General features: G+C 49.8%; 1 protein-coding gene and 1 long non-coding RNA gene across 4 annotated transcripts in view; one reads left to right on the top strand and one right to left on the bottom strand.

Moving 5' to 3' along the window:
- Positions 1–4,298, top strand: part of IQCA1 (IQ motif containing with AAA domain 1) — a 111,186-nt gene extending 106,888 nt beyond the window's left edge. Inside the window, exon 19 of the mRNA XM_050900057.1 lies at positions 3,757–4,298. Coding sequence (XP_050756014.1) covers positions 3,757–3,861 — 105 coding nt within the window. The 3' untranslated portion in view covers positions 3,862–4,298. The remainder of the gene's footprint in view (positions 1–3,756) is intronic.
- The window catches only part of LOC127018447 (uncharacterized), a 76,389-nt gene extending 64,301 nt beyond the window's left edge, over positions 1–12,088 (bottom strand). For all 3 annotated transcript variants that reach the window (XR_007766744.1, XR_007766743.1, XR_007766745.1), the window contains exon 1: positions 12,000–12,088. This is a non-coding gene — a long non-coding RNA (uncharacterized LOC127018447). The remainder of the gene's footprint in view (positions 1–11,999) is intronic.
- Positions 12,089–16,730: the final 4,642 nt, after the last annotated feature.

Below are 16,730 nucleotides of genomic sequence, written 5' to 3'. Positions count from 1 at the left end.
TATGTAGTGGTTAATTCTACTTTCACTGTATTGCTTTTAGTTTTCCTATTGATGGGAACGGTTTACCAGGCTTAAGTACAGGTCTACAGTCTATTTACTGTAGTGACTTCAGTGTAGCTTAGGGACAGCTGAACTGGACTTGATCTAGCTAGTCGAGTGCAACGCTACAGCTTAGCGGCACTGACACCCCAGAAAAATGGCACAACACTCGACTAAGGCACTTCAAGCCTACTAAACGCTACTAAAAGCCTTGGCCACCGAACAGGAAAACCCTGCTGCGTACCAAGGAGCTGCAGGCAGCCCACACCAGGGGCTCCAAATGGGATAGGACTTCAGTGCTGAAGCCAAGAGACCCCAAAAGAGCTTTCTCAGTCCCATACCCCGTCGTCCCCCCCCCAACTTCTACCCAGACCTGCTTATAAACCATCCACTTCTCCTGGCTGAAAGGTTTCCTTTTCATTTTGCTCTTTGAATCCCCTCTGGTTTTGAATCCCCACAGCGCCTCGTACAATAAACAGGATGCGGTTTCTAACAACTTTGTCCAAGTCTTCTTCCACTGCTGACCTAATGATAGTGCATATTTCTCCCAGCCCTGTTGAATACTTTCCAATTTCCATTTAGAGCCATTTGGCTCACTCAACATAGGCAGCATTTGTGATATTTGGCAAATTACTCATTTTTTCCTCATGCTTCCTATCTAAACCAATATCTTTCCTCAGGGAAAGGCTAATGGTTCAGTGTTGCAGCAAAGAAAAAAAAACCCCTATCATTCCCAGCTCCAAGTAGTAATCCATTTGTACCCTGAAACACAAGAGCTAGTATTTAGTGCGAGTTTAACTTGAAAATATTATTCCACTTACTACAAATGTGCCTGTTTTGTACAGCACAAAGTCTGCAGGCAGCACTTCATTTTGAACACGGCTAAAATGATACTGTCCTCAGCATCCCATGGCAATCATTTCCTTGCATTAATTACAGCCCTTAAGAAAGTATTTCCTTTTATCTGTTTTAAATTTGTTTCCCTTAAATGTCATGGAACCTTGCCCCAGCACCTGTAATACGGCACAGGGGAAGAGGATTGTCAAAATGGCCTCGTGCATTAATTAACTCCAGCATCTCCATCTCTTCTCGCACAGAAGCCCCTCTTCCTGAGCCTCTAATCATTGCCATCGCTGGACCTTTTCTCTTGCTTTGCTTTGTCCTTTCTGAATTGGGGCGGCTAAAACGCAGTATTCAAAGTGAAGATTAGCGCTGTGATGAATCTTTGATTTCTGTTCACTGGAAACATGAATCTCCCTGTTTGACATTTATATTCTGCCAGTGTTCCAAAAATGAATATAAATAATGCAAAATTTGTGATAATGTGATTTCTTCCTTCAATTTACTCAAATTTCTGCCCTAATTATACATCCACATTTTTGAAATTATAAATTATTGCACCAGTGTGATTGATACAAATCCTTACGCAGAAATAACGGTAGTCCTAGAGGAGCAAAGGGCAGTCCAACTAGCATGCTAGTTCTGCCTGGCAGCGACTGGTACAAAATACTTGTAATACGTAAGAAAACGCATACCAAAGACTGCAGGCATCATTCCTCCAACGAGCAAACATCTTAACTGTGGTCAGTCGCTTACTGTCAGTAACTTACATCCCCAGTTCCGATGCTAGTGCGTGAGTGATGAATCTACTTTTATTTTAACCGTATCTGAGGAGCTGGCTTCATTAATCCCACGTAGCAGTTCCACTAGCTAAAGAGTCAAAAGCAGCCGTTATCGCACGCTAACAGGCGGGTTCGTTTTGTGCCTTGAAACACACGCACAAAGAAATGGGAAGAGAACAAGAGAAGACATCACGAGTCACTCGGCCTCTCCTGCCACACGCAGCCAAGTCCTTTATCGGCGACTCGGCCTGGGCAGCGAGATGCCCTCCCCAGTCTGCACCCACCAAACAGCGCTTTCCGCCCTACCAGGCTCCCAGCAAGCTGTTGGCAAAGGTTTGTTATTCTTTCCATCTCCCACTTAAGGTCTGGAGAACATTACACCCAGGACAACAAACCTGGGGCAGGGGCGGAAATAGAATTTCTCTGGCCTCACAGCCTATCACGCATGGAAGGCCAGAGACATTGCGTGATTGCTAGCTGCTGCTGGGGAAGTCCATTCCTCCCTGAGCCAACAGTCACAACCACCTCCTCATCTTTCTCATCCCACTCATGTGAAGGATCAGAAACAGCCATCTCCAGACCTCTCCCTGCCCCATCCTGTCCCAGCTGTGTCTGTTCTCCCTGACACAGGAATAGCTTGGCCTGAGACCATCTTTAGGACAGCAAAATTCAATTGCCCAGGCCACTGCACTGAGAGCCCACGTGTTCCTCCCAAACACCTCCCGTGACACCGTCTAGATGTGGATGCACGAGAAGTGGCATGATGTTTTCATCAGTGGAGTCGGGGTTCTTAGCGAATTCAGGCAATTAGAGCAGAAATCACAGCGTTCGGGCTGCCCAGCAGCCAGCTGGACATTTGACAGCTGTCAGACTGCAGTTACGTGCTGACAGTATTTAATCTGCAAGACAAGAGATCCAAATAGGGTGCCTGTCATCAGCCCCTTCTGGGACCCAGAGGAAGCCTTTAAGCAGCATGACACCAAGAAGGACCGTCTGGGGCCAGGAGAGGAACACCAAGGGTTTTTCTTCCCTATACACTTCCAATACCTCTTCTCCCAATGACTTCTCTTGCTGCTGCCTGTCTGCAACACATACTGGGAAACTGGACAAGGCAAATTCCTAGGCATAGCTTTACCAGGCTCAAGCTGGAGGCAGCATTTTGGATGGATCGTACGGAAAAGGCAGACTTTACAGGATGCCGCATTGGTAGGAAGGTTGAAGACGACAGGGGCCCAAGCGAAGGGCAGAGGGGACACAGTTGTGGCATTAAATAGTGGTCTGCAGTCAGAGGAAAGACATTCATTCCTGGGGCAGCGCATGGATGAATACAGTTAAGAAGGAAGGCATTTTATCAATCATGTCAACACCCAGCGGCATTTTAATCTCTGGTGCAGGCAGGACTTTGTTGGTAAAGGTTCCTGTATGCACGTATGGGGAAAGACTAATTCCTACACACTACTAGCTTTAAAGCATTGCCTTCTCCTTCACTTTACATTATTTTCACATGGCCTAGAACTGCCTTGTTGACATTACAGTCCAGGAGCTTGGCAAGTTTGCCGAGCAGCTATACCAAAATCATTTACAAGTCACAGGACTGAACAGGCATCTGAAAGCAATAAACAGGTTTTTAATGTTCGGGGTTTGTTTTGCTTCTTAAGCTCTCTCATTGAAATAAAAACTGTCTGGATTGATTTGCAGAGCCATGAGAAGTATAGGCTTTGTCTATTGCCAAGTTTCAGACCAGAGGGAGTTTTGACAAGAGCTATATACCTCGGAAATAGGGTTGATCATAGAAGTTCTAACATTTCCATAACTATAGCAACACAAATGGCCCAGCTAAGTATTCCTGTTAATGAGACACAGTTCAAGCAAGCAATTGCTATACTTCTTGTTATAATAATGTTCTCAAGAGATCTGAGGATTTCATTTCTGCTTCTCCACAAGCCAGCCAGGATTTTAAGAGGGGTTTGGGTTGTTTTTTTAAGGAACACTCCATTGTACTAGTAAAAAGTTTAAGTGTTCTTTCTCTTTTTTCTTTTTTTCTTTTTTTTTTTTAAGTTTTAATAAAACATACACATGCTTTTTGATTCTCCAGGCTTGGTATGCCAAGACACCGCTGGGTAGAGCGCGAATCAGAGCACTGGCAGACAGTGAGAAAGCAGGAAAAGGAAAAACAAATAAAAGAAAAGGGAAAAACTAACTTCCTCAAGAATTTTGCATCTGGCAATACCAGCCACAGCTCTGCTTCACTGAAAAGGGGGAGACGTTAGGAAAGCAGACGCATCAGAGTAACGCACCCCAAGTTATAGGTATCCCAGGAAAGAGAATTCCGTTCTGAGTGAATTTTAAAAAGTTTAAAAAAAAAAATCAGATGAGACATCAATGTGACATGTAGCTCTCAGAGGATAAAGAGTTAACGACCGCTGACTTGCTCAAGCATTATTTATTCTAAGAGATTTTAGGGGGCAGAAGGGTTCATTACTCAGCACTGTAACATGCCATCAACTTTTAGGCTATACTCATTTATTTCAGCAAGTAACTCTCCTTAAAAATTGATGTCACATTAATGTCTTTCATTACTTTAATATCCTATATGCTTTATAAAACTAACTGCTTTATATATCTGTAGGTCTAATGTGTTACAGTTCTCAATAAAACTATTACAGCTATAAAGACTGCTTTTTAATTGGGGTGGATTATAAGACACTTAATGCAATCTACCACAAGCTGAATATTTACACAGCCGCATGAGGACCAGCGCTGCTTCACCTTTTGATGCCTTATCATGGACAAATTCACATACGTGGATGTTAGCAGAAAACATTAATAAGCAGAACAAAAGCAAAAGCAAAGCAGTCAGGTGATGTTCATTTTGGTGGATGTCCTGAGAATCTATTTTGCAATAGAAAACAATGCCCAATTACCTTGTTTGCACAAATAGCAATATATCCGTTGCTTAAAAAAACCCCATATGTAGCAGAACAGCAGCGGTAATGGCAATCTGGAATAGGCCTGTTGAGCTTTCTAAAAAGGTTGTTTCATGCTGCGTTAAACCCAATCCACCTAGACCTGCTTCAGCTTCTTCTAAATCCAGTCCCGCAAGCTCGGTTTAAGCAGCCCGCTGGTGAAAGCCTGCCCCATCGCATCCAGCCCCCCACGCACGAAGCCGTGTACAGATGTAGCCTGTGGGATCACGGTGGCTAGTTCTGCATGCTTGAGCAGCAAAACGTGCAGCTCTGCGGCAGGAATGACTTCTGTGCAGAAGGACCCAAGACACTTGGAGGCAGAGATTTCCTGGTCTTGTGGTTTGATGTAGCGTCTCCTACCCAATAGGGTGCATTAGACCTAACGTCCAAGTGTCACAAGTAGCAAGCGCAGGGAACTAAACCTTCTCAGAAACACAGAGCACCGAGTAGCCCATGATAGCATTTGATAGTCTTTCAGTTGATAGGCGATCTTGTCTGCTCACAAATCAGCAATTTTGGGGACAAGGTATTTATAAACAGTGGTTAGAACACGTTACAACTTTGGGACATCCTACGTGACACTGATGGAGCCAGCACCGCCTTTACGTCAAGTACAGGATCTCAATTCACCGGGGTCTTCTACAAATAAGAGTCACAAATACCTGTTTTCACCTCTAACTGCAGCATACCTGCTTTGACTTGACGACAGGTAACTCACAATACCTATTTCACTGGAAACGCCAGGCACACCGTCCCCAGGGAGCCACAGGACCTCCCTACACCTTCACTATAGACAGGCTGGGAGGTAGACAGAGGGCTGCACTGCTGTAGGGAGCTGCTACAGGTTTCCTCCAGCATGGACCAAATGGTCCATGGCCAACCAAATGGTCCAGGCCAACCTGCCTTTGGGGGAGGGCAGGCTGAGGACAGCACATCACAGGTACTCTGCCGGTCACAATTCACTCCGAGTATAGCACTGCTCATTCAGATCTTACTGATACGCCTTCTACATAAAAGGGAATGATCAGGTTTCCAGCATTTCTGCATCTTTGTACTATCCCAACCCCTCACTCCCCCTGCTAGCACAGAGCTACTTCATCGAAAATATGGTGGCAAGCGACTTGCGGAAAATGCGCTTTTACCTGGATGGTCAGTACACAACATGCTTTAGGACAGAAACCCTGCAGAAAGACAAAAGCCCATCCAAAAACTTGCTTGAGAAGCTGCTCTAACAAAGCTTGCTGGGAAGTGGATGGTATTGAGCTTCTCCTGCTCCTAAGAAGAAATCCCATGGAAAAAGATGCTCCTGGAAACTGCAATGTCTGAAGAAAAACCCGGAAAGATTCCTACAGGCACCTAACTGCACAGAAAACGATTCAAGCAATCGTACCGTTGAGCACAGCAGAGGGAACTGGATGACTCCGATTTATAAAGTGAGTTTTGTCCGTGAGGGAAGAATAGGCTGCCGTGCTATCGTAGCACAGAGCATAGAGCCACCCCAGCTCAGGCTTTTTGTGGTCCTCTTTGGCTACGTTTTGCTGCCCGGTACAAGGCTTCCCTGGATTTCAGCCTTCCGACCTCGAGGCTGCATCTCCAGCCCTGCCAAGGGATCCAAACGACAGGAGATGACATGCTTGCTAGATCTTCCCTGTGCAACACCTCAGGACATTTCTGGGGTACACAAGTTCTTCCCCCAGCCACCCCAGCAGTAATCGGGCTGCTGGAGCCTCATCGTGACCCGCACAAGGGACCCCACGAGTAAGAGCTCTCAGCCCCCGGATTTAATCGCTTGCAACAGAGCAGCTAAAAACTTTAGCTTTCCTTTCTTTATTCTTTCTTTGCAGACGCTTGCTTGCGGCAGGCTGCTGGCTTCACAAATTTGGCAGCACATCCCAATTAAACAAAAGGTACTCTTCAACTTCATCCTCGGTGAGGAGAGCCAGACTCTCCAAAGAGGTGGCAGGGTTTGTGTTAAAAACCTCATCTCCGCTCTCGTCTGCAAGAAAACTAATTTGGATAATTCTGTCCTCAATCTTGCCGACAGTGGAATACTCCTCTCCACAACAGGTTTGACAGCAGAACGTGATGTGATGAAAAGACCGCATTTAGGTTGGACGTAAGCAAGCCCATTAACTAATATTTCAGCAGGTTCAATGCAATCTCAATAGCAAAGTAACACGCTGACTGGCAACATCCATCTCCAGGGCACGACTCTGACCCCACGCAGAAGGGACGCGTGAACCTCTCACCGTCCCGGGCGTGCTTGACAGGGCAGAAGCCTGTAGGTTTTTCTCCAGTATTCACCAGTTTATGAGGGGAAAAAAAGCTCTGGGGCAATTTATCCTTTAGATTTAGCTTGCAATGGTGGCTGCTTTCTGTGTAAACTGCATTTTTTTTTTTACCCATGGGGATCTGGAAGCCACAACTGGTGTAGCTACAAACAGCTCTGTGGGTGCAGGGCGGGGGTGACAAAGAGGCAATAAAACAGACAAGCCCTGCCCTGCGTAGCTGCCAAGCCCTCGCTCTCCTTTAGAGAGTCCTCTTGCAGGGGGGTGGGAAGAACGAGGAGCAATTCTAATGCTACTTATAATTATTATTACAGAAAGTGCAGCTACTTGAAAATGAAGCCGTTGCATCAAGCAGAGCCAACACGCAGTAATTTCGGTATCAAGGGCTGAACTATTCAATTAAGCGGCCCTGGCTGCATCTCCAACGCCCATCCCGCTGTGAGGCTAATAGTGCTCTCACAAGGAACGCCGCTAGAGATGCTCCACCAGGCCTGGGCAGAGCACCTCTACCCAGAGACCTTTCACCATAGAGGAAAAAAAAAGAAAAAAATAGAAAAAAAGAGGATTGTGGCTTTGCTAAGCCCAGCCACAGGGCAATTGCACTCTGCTTTCCAGCCACAGCAATCCCAGAAAATCTGATGAGGGAGGAAAATCCCCTTTGCTACGCCCCGTCCCCTACTTAGTTTCCAGCACGAGGTGAGCTTTGGGGGCCGGCGGAGAGGCATGCCAGGCTGCTTTGCCTCCTGGTGCGGCGGTGGGAGGTAATCCAGCAGCACCAGCAAAGTTGAGAAAAGAAGCTGTCATGCTCATTTATATATGTAAGTGATCTAGAGAATTATCGGCTAAATTATTTAAATGTCCCATTACTATTAAATTACTGGGCATTCATTGTAAGAACAGTCATAATACAGTAACTAATTTGGTATTAATGTGAGTGTCAGCGTTTCATTGCAGTTATTTTGTACTTCATCATAAGATAATTTACCAATAAATTAATTGGCTTAATTGCTTCCTCCAAACCCAGGAGAACTACATATGACATGACTTCTTAAAAGTGTTTGTGCTCGCTCCCCATCTTTCTGCTTTAACCACACCAAGCGGGACCCCCCCCCACTTTGAAACACTTGGGGAGGAACAGCTGAGAAAGAGGGAGCAAAAGTGTGACTTCACTCTCCCAGAGGCAACAAAGTCTTGGCATAACCCTGCCCTGCGGATTTTAACGTGCTTTAAATCTCGCCCCGGAGGCCGTGTTCGGAGCAGGAGCCCAGGTTTCGGTGCCAGCGTTGCAGGGTCCTGGGTGGTGGGCAAGGAGCACAGCCCCAGCACTCAGCCTCCATCCAAGGCAGGGGAAGCACCTGGGAGCCATTCTTGCCCACCTCCCTCTTGTACAAATTCCCCCACATCCCCTTCACCTCCCCAAAATACCAATAACCCCCAATCCCCATCAACTGGGCGGCAGCCAAACCAGCCAGAGCAGAGACTCAAGCTGCAGCTGACAGACCTGCTTCAGTTGGAAATAAGCTGCTACCAATTTGCCACAAGGCCAAAAAAAAAAGTGCCATAATCAGGATTTCAGGTGTGTTATGGATACCCTGCCTCAGATGAGATGTCTGCCAACTGATTTAAACCCTATCAATAAGCCTGAGAAACACAAGCAGCTTACCATAGCTTGAAGTGCTCCATACCATCCATTTTCCTTGGTGGCATGGTTTAACCCCAGCCGGCAGCTAAGCACCCCGCAGCCGCTCGCTCGCTGCCCCCCCACCCCTGGGATGGGGGAGAGAATCAGGAAAAAAAAACCTCATGAGTTGAGATAAAGGCAGTTTAATAGGACAGAAAGGAATGAAAAACAATGACAATGATGATAATAATATGACAATAGTAATACTAAAAGAATTAAACTATACAAAGCAAGTGGTGCACAATGCAATTGCTCGCCACTCGTTGACCGATGCCCAGTTAGTTCCCGAGCCATGATCCCCCCCTCCCAGCCAACTCTCCCAGTTTATATACTGGGCATGATGTCATATGGTAGGGAATAGCCCTTTGGCCAGTTTGGGTCAGCTGTCCTGGCTGTGTCCCCTCCCAGCTCCTTGTGCCCCTCCAGCCTTCTTGCTGGCTGGGCACGAGAAGCTGAAAAATCCTTGACTTAGTATCAACACTACTTAGCAACAACTAAAAACATCAGGGTGTTATCAACATTATTCTCATACTAAATCCAAAACACAGCACTATACCAGCTACTAGGAAGGAAATTAACTCTGTCCTAGCTGAAACCAGGACAGCTTGGAAGAGGATGAGTAAGAAACCAAAACCAAGCGGAGCCTTAAGTCACGAGGCATCACCTCCACGCTGCTCTACAGCACCCACCAACCACCCAGGGAAGAGCTCCTTTCCCCCCCCCAGTCTCTTTGCAGACCCCAGGCACCAGCCCTGGTGGCATCCATGCAGGAGATGCATCTGCCTCCTGGCAGCGAGCTCCTGGGGGATGCAGCTGAGCGAAGGCAGCCCCGGTCCCGCGCAGCCAGGCGGGAGGGCTACGTCCTCGCAGCGAGGGAGGGAAGGAAAACGGCCCTCGCGAGGTAAAAGGCAGCAGCCGCCGCCATGAAGTCATGCTTTCGCAATGTGCCTCGGGTATTATTAGGTCCCTGGCTTATGTCAGGCGCTCGGGTTATGCCGCTGTGGCCAAAACCCTTTAATCAGACGCTGTAACTCCTGTTAAAAGCGGTGCCAGCCCTTGTCTCCGATCCCTGCCAATTTTGCATGAGCTATTTTGCCTTGCTAGCCTGTACTGATTTAGAGATAGGGTTATTGGGAGTGCCGCTGCCTTCCTGAAAGCCGACTCCTCCAGCATCGGGATTTTTACAACCAGCGCTGAAGCTCTCTGGCAACCACAGCGAGTCTCCCCGAGCTCCCACCCCCTCCGTTCCCCAGGAGCTTAGGAAAAGTTTACTGCTGTTTTCTTCTCCAGGAGATGGAAAAAAAGCTCCATCGAGAGCACGGTGGGTAAGGACAGCTATTTGCTCCAGTTTCTTGGTTGAAATGTTTTTTAATAAATTTACAGGGCTCTTTCGCAAAGCGCTGGGAACAGATTGCACCGGACTCGGTGCTTTGGCACGTGCTCCTCCACCATCAGGGAGGGATCAGCCCAACTGCAAAATGCTGCTAAATCTTTATTTATGATAATTCACCCCAGTCCTGGGCAGCCTGCATCACGCCACGCTGGCAAACGGTCCGACTCCAGGTGGGAGCGGCCCAAGGGAATACATCTCCTTCCAGCACGCCCTGGCCAGAGACGAATCCCAACCACGCGACGCCTGTTGTCGTAGCTTATTGTTTAAGTTGCCATCAGAATTAAAAAACAACCCGCCATTTCTCAGCAAAAACCTCCCCCCCCCGCCAAAATCCGGTAATACAAAGTGAAGCTGACTGTTCTATTAACTCCCATCCTGCATCAGCAATTTTCTAAAGTGTGGAAACGTTATAATTGACTTTTCTGCTAGTAGCAAAATGTCATTTTTTTCTTAATACTTCCTAAGTCAGTAATGCATTTCAAAAGCCTCCAATGCCACTACCACAACAGGACTTACAAATTAGCACATTTTTAGCTTTTCATTAAACACAATACCCCCCCAAAAAAAAAGTCTCATCATATTAGGGTTTCTCTCCTCATTATTGAAAGTACTGCGACTTTGGAACTTCACGCAGCAAATTATAATGCGCTCAGCCTGGGTCCATTGTAAATCAGGGCTTCAAAAAAGGTGTCACGTAGGCGGGCCCTCTTTAAGCACTGAAAATATTGGAGTCTATTTGAAAACGCCTTATGTAGTCTCTCACTAGCCTTGCAAATCATCACAGCACCGGGTAGAGCTTCCTTTTATTTTTTGCCTCGTGGCATCAAGCCATTTCTATTCCGACCAGAAAAAGAGGATTATTTCTTGCTGGGATTTCAAAAAAAAAAAAAAAAAAAACCACCAAAACCTACACCTAAGATAACAAGCTGCATAAAATCCCCAAATCATTTAGGGCTCTTGTTCAGCTTCGCACGGCATCCGTGGGGCTGTCCTCTTCCAAGGAGAGGAGGTTTCTCCCGCCGGACCCCCGGCTCGCTGCCCTGGGATGCCCCTGGCCGACGATGCTTTTCAGAAGCCGCCGCGGTGCAATCAAAGGCACAGTGCCAATGCAGCCCCGGCTAATTCCCGAGCTCCGTGCTGAAACGCCGCTACCCTGGGAGGATGCTGCGGAAGAGGGGCCATTTCTTTTGCAGAGCAAACAAGCACCAGCCCATTTCTGCGTGCCGTTGCCTCCTGCAAAAGCACCGAACGCAGCCTTGGTTGGCCTTTGGTGTTACAGCCCTCGGCTGGAGTCCCCTTCCTTGGCGGAGGGGGTGGGAAATAATAGGGGATGTGCCAGCATGGGAGCAGGGAGAGGGTCAGCACCCCGCTCCCGGACCCCCCCAAACCAGGTGCCATCCCCAGGGCAGGGCACTGCCAGGCTCTGCTCCCACCTGCCCAGCAGCCGTAAGGCCAAAGGATGGGAAATGCAAACTCCACACCCTTTCCCATTTTCCTACTCCTCTGACAAAAGGCTAAAGGCATCCCTCATCTCCTCTGCGCTACTTTGAACACCACCAACACTGCACAGTTTCCCATAGGTGGGACGCCCCTCTCCTTAAAAGTATCCGTGCTTTATTTTGCTCAGACTAGCAAGAAAGTCATTGTTAACACAACGGGTAAGTGCACCCAGAAGCAAAGGGGAAGAGAAGCATGAAATAAGGCTGGTTGCTTCTCAGGAGGGCAGCTGCAAGCCAGCAGCAAGGTAAAGGGCATTGCCTAATGTCCTCTTCCAGCTCCCTTACTTTAGGCTTCTACCCTCCTCAGTTTCCCCAACAGCAAAAAGGCAACCAGCAGCAAGGCAAGGATTAATGCAAACACTGGGAAGGGGTGAGGGACATCTCACAGCACAGGCAACAGCAGCACCAAAGCCCAAAATAAGCACCAGAGAGCAAGGAACTGGAACAAGGAGGACCTGCAGAGGAGAGCCAGATACCAGCATCACAAAAAAAGCAAACACAAGGAACTCACCTTCTTTCCCTTGAAGGGTCACAGCTTCTGCACGGACACAGCTAGCATGCAGCCACCAGGAAGGAAAAAGGACTTGCAAGTGCTGCTTTGCCCATCATCGCCCAAGAAAGCATCCAAAGCCCACAGCCAGCCACCAAACCCTGAGGAACTGAGGGGCTGAGGCTTTTATCTGGCTCGGTGGATGACCTGCAAATGGGAAACCCAGACCACCTGCTGCCCTCACAGCAGGAGAAACCCCTCCGCAGCTGCAAGGGGCCGTTAGCAAAGCCAACGCGGGGCAAGCAGGGACCTCAGCTGGTCCTCCTCCACCGTTCTCTCTTGCAGGTGTCCAGGGTGAGGTCCCGACGCCCACATCAGGCTGTCACAGCATCTCAGCTGGGCCTGGCATTGGGTAGTGCCTTCTTTTCTAGAGGTTTCCTTCCAAAAGTGCCCTTTGGGAGCAGAAATCATTTTGATGACAGCAGTGAGCATACAGCTCCTGAGTGCATGGGACAAGGGGGTGTGAGGATCTCTGCAAGGTCCTTGCTGCTCCGTTGACCTGCTCATGAAAAGAAGGAAAGGCTCTGTGATGAACGGCCACGCGTGGAGCTGCCACATGGGGCAGGGACCGACATTTTGTGGGGGGGAAGGTACAGGACCTCCTCCACTTGCAGTCCCTCCTCCTCCCCTGTGCCGTGGGTCTCCATCCCTCTCCATCCAGCCGCTGTCCTGCCCTGGAGCCACAGCACGATCCGGTGGGAGAGGGTTGATCTTGGATGGGTTGGGGGTTTTCCCAGTTCTCCCAGATGAAAGCGGTTCAGGTCTGGGATCAAATCAGCCGGCTCCAGCCACCTCCAGCAGCGTTTCCATCCACATTTCAGGGCAATAAACTCATACAGAAGAGGACCAGAGGTGCTGGTTTTCAATTCCAGGCACATCGTTATTTGTCCCAGCTCCTGGTATCCTGAGTCATACAAGGAGAAGCCACCGTCCCTGCCCACCCAAGGGCTCCTTAAGGGAGTGGGACTTTTGCTTTCGGAGTGAAAATAACTCAGGATCAAACTCCAGGAAGAAAAAAAGATGGAGGGGAAAGAGAAGGGGCTGAAACAAGAGGAAAAACACCAAGAAAGGCTATTTGGAGAGCCAGGGAAAAATCTAGGCATCAGCCATTAAGACTGGATACAGCATGATGGGCCAAGCCCTAGTGAAAGCTTGATGAGAGGTTAAGGGTTGGGTGCAATCCTGTCCTCTCGTTAGGCGTAATTGGAGCGGTGAATAGACTGGAGGATTAGCAGGAGGAGATGGAAATCATGCAAATGAGCCCTTTGGCCAGCAAAGCCAACAGCCCCACCTAGCACGAAGTTTGACTAAGTTACACCCATAATTGCTTTAATTAAAGGGCCACTCAGACGGCTCCATCCCAAATGCCGCTGCTCAGACAGCTCCCCAAAAGCCTCTCACAGCAGCGCCCTTTGGGAGGGGGTGATGGGCAGGGAGAAATGCTAAAATGCGTCAGGCCAGCCTGAAATTTGAGGTCTCGGCAGCGTCGTTTCAAAGCCTGATGGAAGCCTGCGCTGGCGTGGTGGCCCCCCATATCCCACCACCCACGTCAGCCTGAAAACACCCAGCGGGGAGCAACCCCTCCTCTCCCGTCGGAGCGAGCTGGAGGGGCCGGGCACACCGTGGTGCCACCTCCCGGCCCAAAAACCTGCCCCATCCTTACGTCGCCTTCTCCAGCCCACCCAGGAGATGCCTCCATCGCTGAGCCCCTTGAGCAGGGTCCTGCCCTGAGCCAGCATTTCATTTTATAGCCTTACAAAGCCATCCCCGCTCCCTCGCCGAGATAAAGCTCCCAATTCTGGGATGCCCCCAACCCACCGGTGACGTGCCACCCCTCCGCGGGCAGGCAACACATCACCCCCCGCCTGCTAACGAAGCTCCTTGCTGGCGGGGGCAGCCCAAATCCCCGGCCCCCCATGTTGCCCGCCCGAGCCACCCTCCACGTTTGGCGGGGAAACTCCTCGGCGTCGCGGCTCGAGGAGGGCAGGGGATGCGGCGGCGGGGGCAACGTGCTGACAGCTCGCCCCGCCGGGTGCTGCCGGCGTGACGGATGGTCCAGGTGCCGCGGCCGGGCCCCGAAAACCGGCTGCCTCATCCCACCGCGGCAGCAACCTGTAATTTCCGAGGCGGCGTTTCCAGCCCGTACCCCGCAAGTGATGGGAAAGGAGGGGGGGAGAGGGCAGGAATGAAGGCAGAGCCGAGCAGGCAAACCAGATGGTTCTCTTGTTAAAGTGCAGCTGCTCCAAGGAGAGAGGTCGTAGCCGTAATGAATCGGGCCGAGTCCCCACTAATTAACGCTGACAAGCGAAGTTCAGATGTGTCCACTGCTAAGGAATAAATCAATCCCCCAGAAATGGATACAGCCAACGAGGGATAGTTGAGTTTGTTCTCCTGCGTCCCAGAGGGCAAGCAATTATCTCCATAACTTTCTAGTTAGGGTGCACTTGGGAAACACATCTTCCGATCCATAAATACCTTTCTTCGACAATTACGTTACACTTGCAGGTGTCAAAAGCTAACTTTGCTCAGGAGTGAACTGGCACGGGACGGCATGAAACCGAGCGAAGGGCTTGTTGAAGCTCGTGGTGCCATCCAGCTCCTCTGTTTCTACCTCCCGTCGCATTTTGGCAAAAAGAAAAGCCCGTTGGACGGCAGGGATGCTCCTGGTGGAGATCCGGCTGGCGAATGGGGTGAATCTGCTTCAGTTTTCATGAGTTTGGGGAAAAGGACTGGGGTTTGAGTCCTGAGGTACCCAGCGCTGGATCCTCACCCTATAATCATTTCTAAGTCCCTTTTTAGGTGGCCAGCCTGCGAGCGGTGGCATTGACACGCGGCACGTCACACGTCTCCCATCCCAGGAGGGCGTCCTGCATTACGGACCCTACAAGGAGCCTCTAATCCCTTCCACCTTCCTCCTTCCCTTTCCTCCTCCTCTTCCTCTGCAATCGCACCCTCTCTCCTCCTCCCCGGGACCACAACACCCACCCCCCCCCCCAGGGATGCCTCGATGGGACCCACTGGCCACAGGGCACCTGGCAAGTGGGGGGGTCACCCACCTTGCACCCCCCTGCCCCGGCAGCCGTGGGAGAGCATCGACTGCAGCGCTGGCTAAACTGAGAGCAAACCCGTGCCGTGGGGATGCTAAACCTTCCCCTGCCTCAGCTCACCGACAAAAACGCCTGCGTGACCTCGGTAGCATTTTTTGGGGTGCGCAGAGCCATTCCCACCTCGTGCTGCCCTACGAGCCGCTTCGGTCAAACAAGATATTTGCTCTGCCCTTCTATCCTACTCCGTTATATAGGATGACATTTTTTCACATGCCTCCTTTCCTCCTCTTTTTGTCACCAGGCCCAGGCAAACTGAAAATGAAAACGATGCTCTGGTGCCATTATACAACCGGTGGAGCCCAATCCCCTGCTGAAACTTTAATCCCAGTTTTGAAACTTTAATCGCAGGAACGAACTTTTTTTCCTGAGCACTGGAGAGATGCCTCTCGGGTTTGTGTTCTGAGAGATGGTGTGAAGGTTGGTGGCATCTCCTGGACGAGTCCCCCAGGACGGCTGCTCTCCTGCCCTTCCCCGTTGCACACAACCTTCACAAAAGAAAACTGTCCCTTGCTTTTCAGAAGAGGGTTTGTTGTGCAGGTTTCTTTTCACCATCTCCTTCATCGCTGGCTGCTGCTCCGCTCCGAAGTCCTCCCAGGGGTAACTAGAGCAGGGCTGGTGGTTTTTATAGCCGCCATATGCAGGGCTGGTGCTTAGATTGCAGCCTTGGGGTATCAAAGTTTGAGGTGGGCATTAAAAAGGAGGTGTTATGCGGCAAAGCCGGCTTTCATACGGGGAGGGACCAGCCCTTGCGCTGCTCCTGTTGAGTTAAACCTTCCTGGGCATAACCCTCGAACCATCACTACCCAGAAGCTACGGCTTTGCCGTATGCGTTCGGCCCTATGCCTTCTAAGAGAAAGGGGTAACAAGAGGAAGAGAAAAAAAAATGCGGAGAGGAACTCAAGCCCCCCACGTCCCCAAATCTAAGGCAAACCGAGCTGAGAGCTTCGTGTCTGCGCCCGCTCGCGCCGCTCACCGAGAGCCTTTTGCAGCCCAGGGCGGCGCAGGCACCGCGTCCGGCAGAGATCCTCGGTGCCGTCCTTTGCCAAAGGGGCTCTCATATTTTAGGGTAAAGGCGGGGTGCGGGGGAAACCCTGCCACCTTTACAGCCCACAAACCAGCAACCTCAAGGGTGATTGCTAAAAATAACCCTGTCTCCTCGCTGCTGGAGATGAGGGGGCGAGCTGCTAATTAGCAAATGGCATCACCGGGCCTCGTACTGTAAGGGAGCCACGTGACGGAGGGTCAGCCTGAGACGGTTTTCCAGGCTGGCACTCCGGGTGACATTTCACAAGTGCATTACTGAGGGGTTAAATAATTGGTAGGGCTCCCCTTCGCCTTTAAAAGAGGATGCACACCGGGATTGAATTCCCAGGGGATAATTACAATTCTTCAGCGGGGAGCGGGGGGAGAAGGGAAGTATTTTTAGTTAAGCTAAGAGCTATAGGTTTTTTATTCCTATAATTGATGGAAAAAAGGGGGGGGGAAAAGGAAAGCACTGCACGGTTATGAGAACTGGAAAGGGTATTTTTTTTTTTATTGAATTGAATTATTTACGTTTGACAAAGAAGGGCCACTATAAACCAGT

Source organism: Gymnogyps californianus, chromosome 7 (genome assembly GCF_018139145.2).
Source record: "Gymnogyps californianus isolate 813 chromosome 7, ASM1813914v2, whole genome shotgun sequence".
Taxonomy (NCBI): Eukaryota; Metazoa; Chordata; class Aves; order Accipitriformes; family Cathartidae; genus Gymnogyps; species Gymnogyps californianus.
This window is presented reverse-complemented; position numbering and strand designations above follow the sequence as displayed.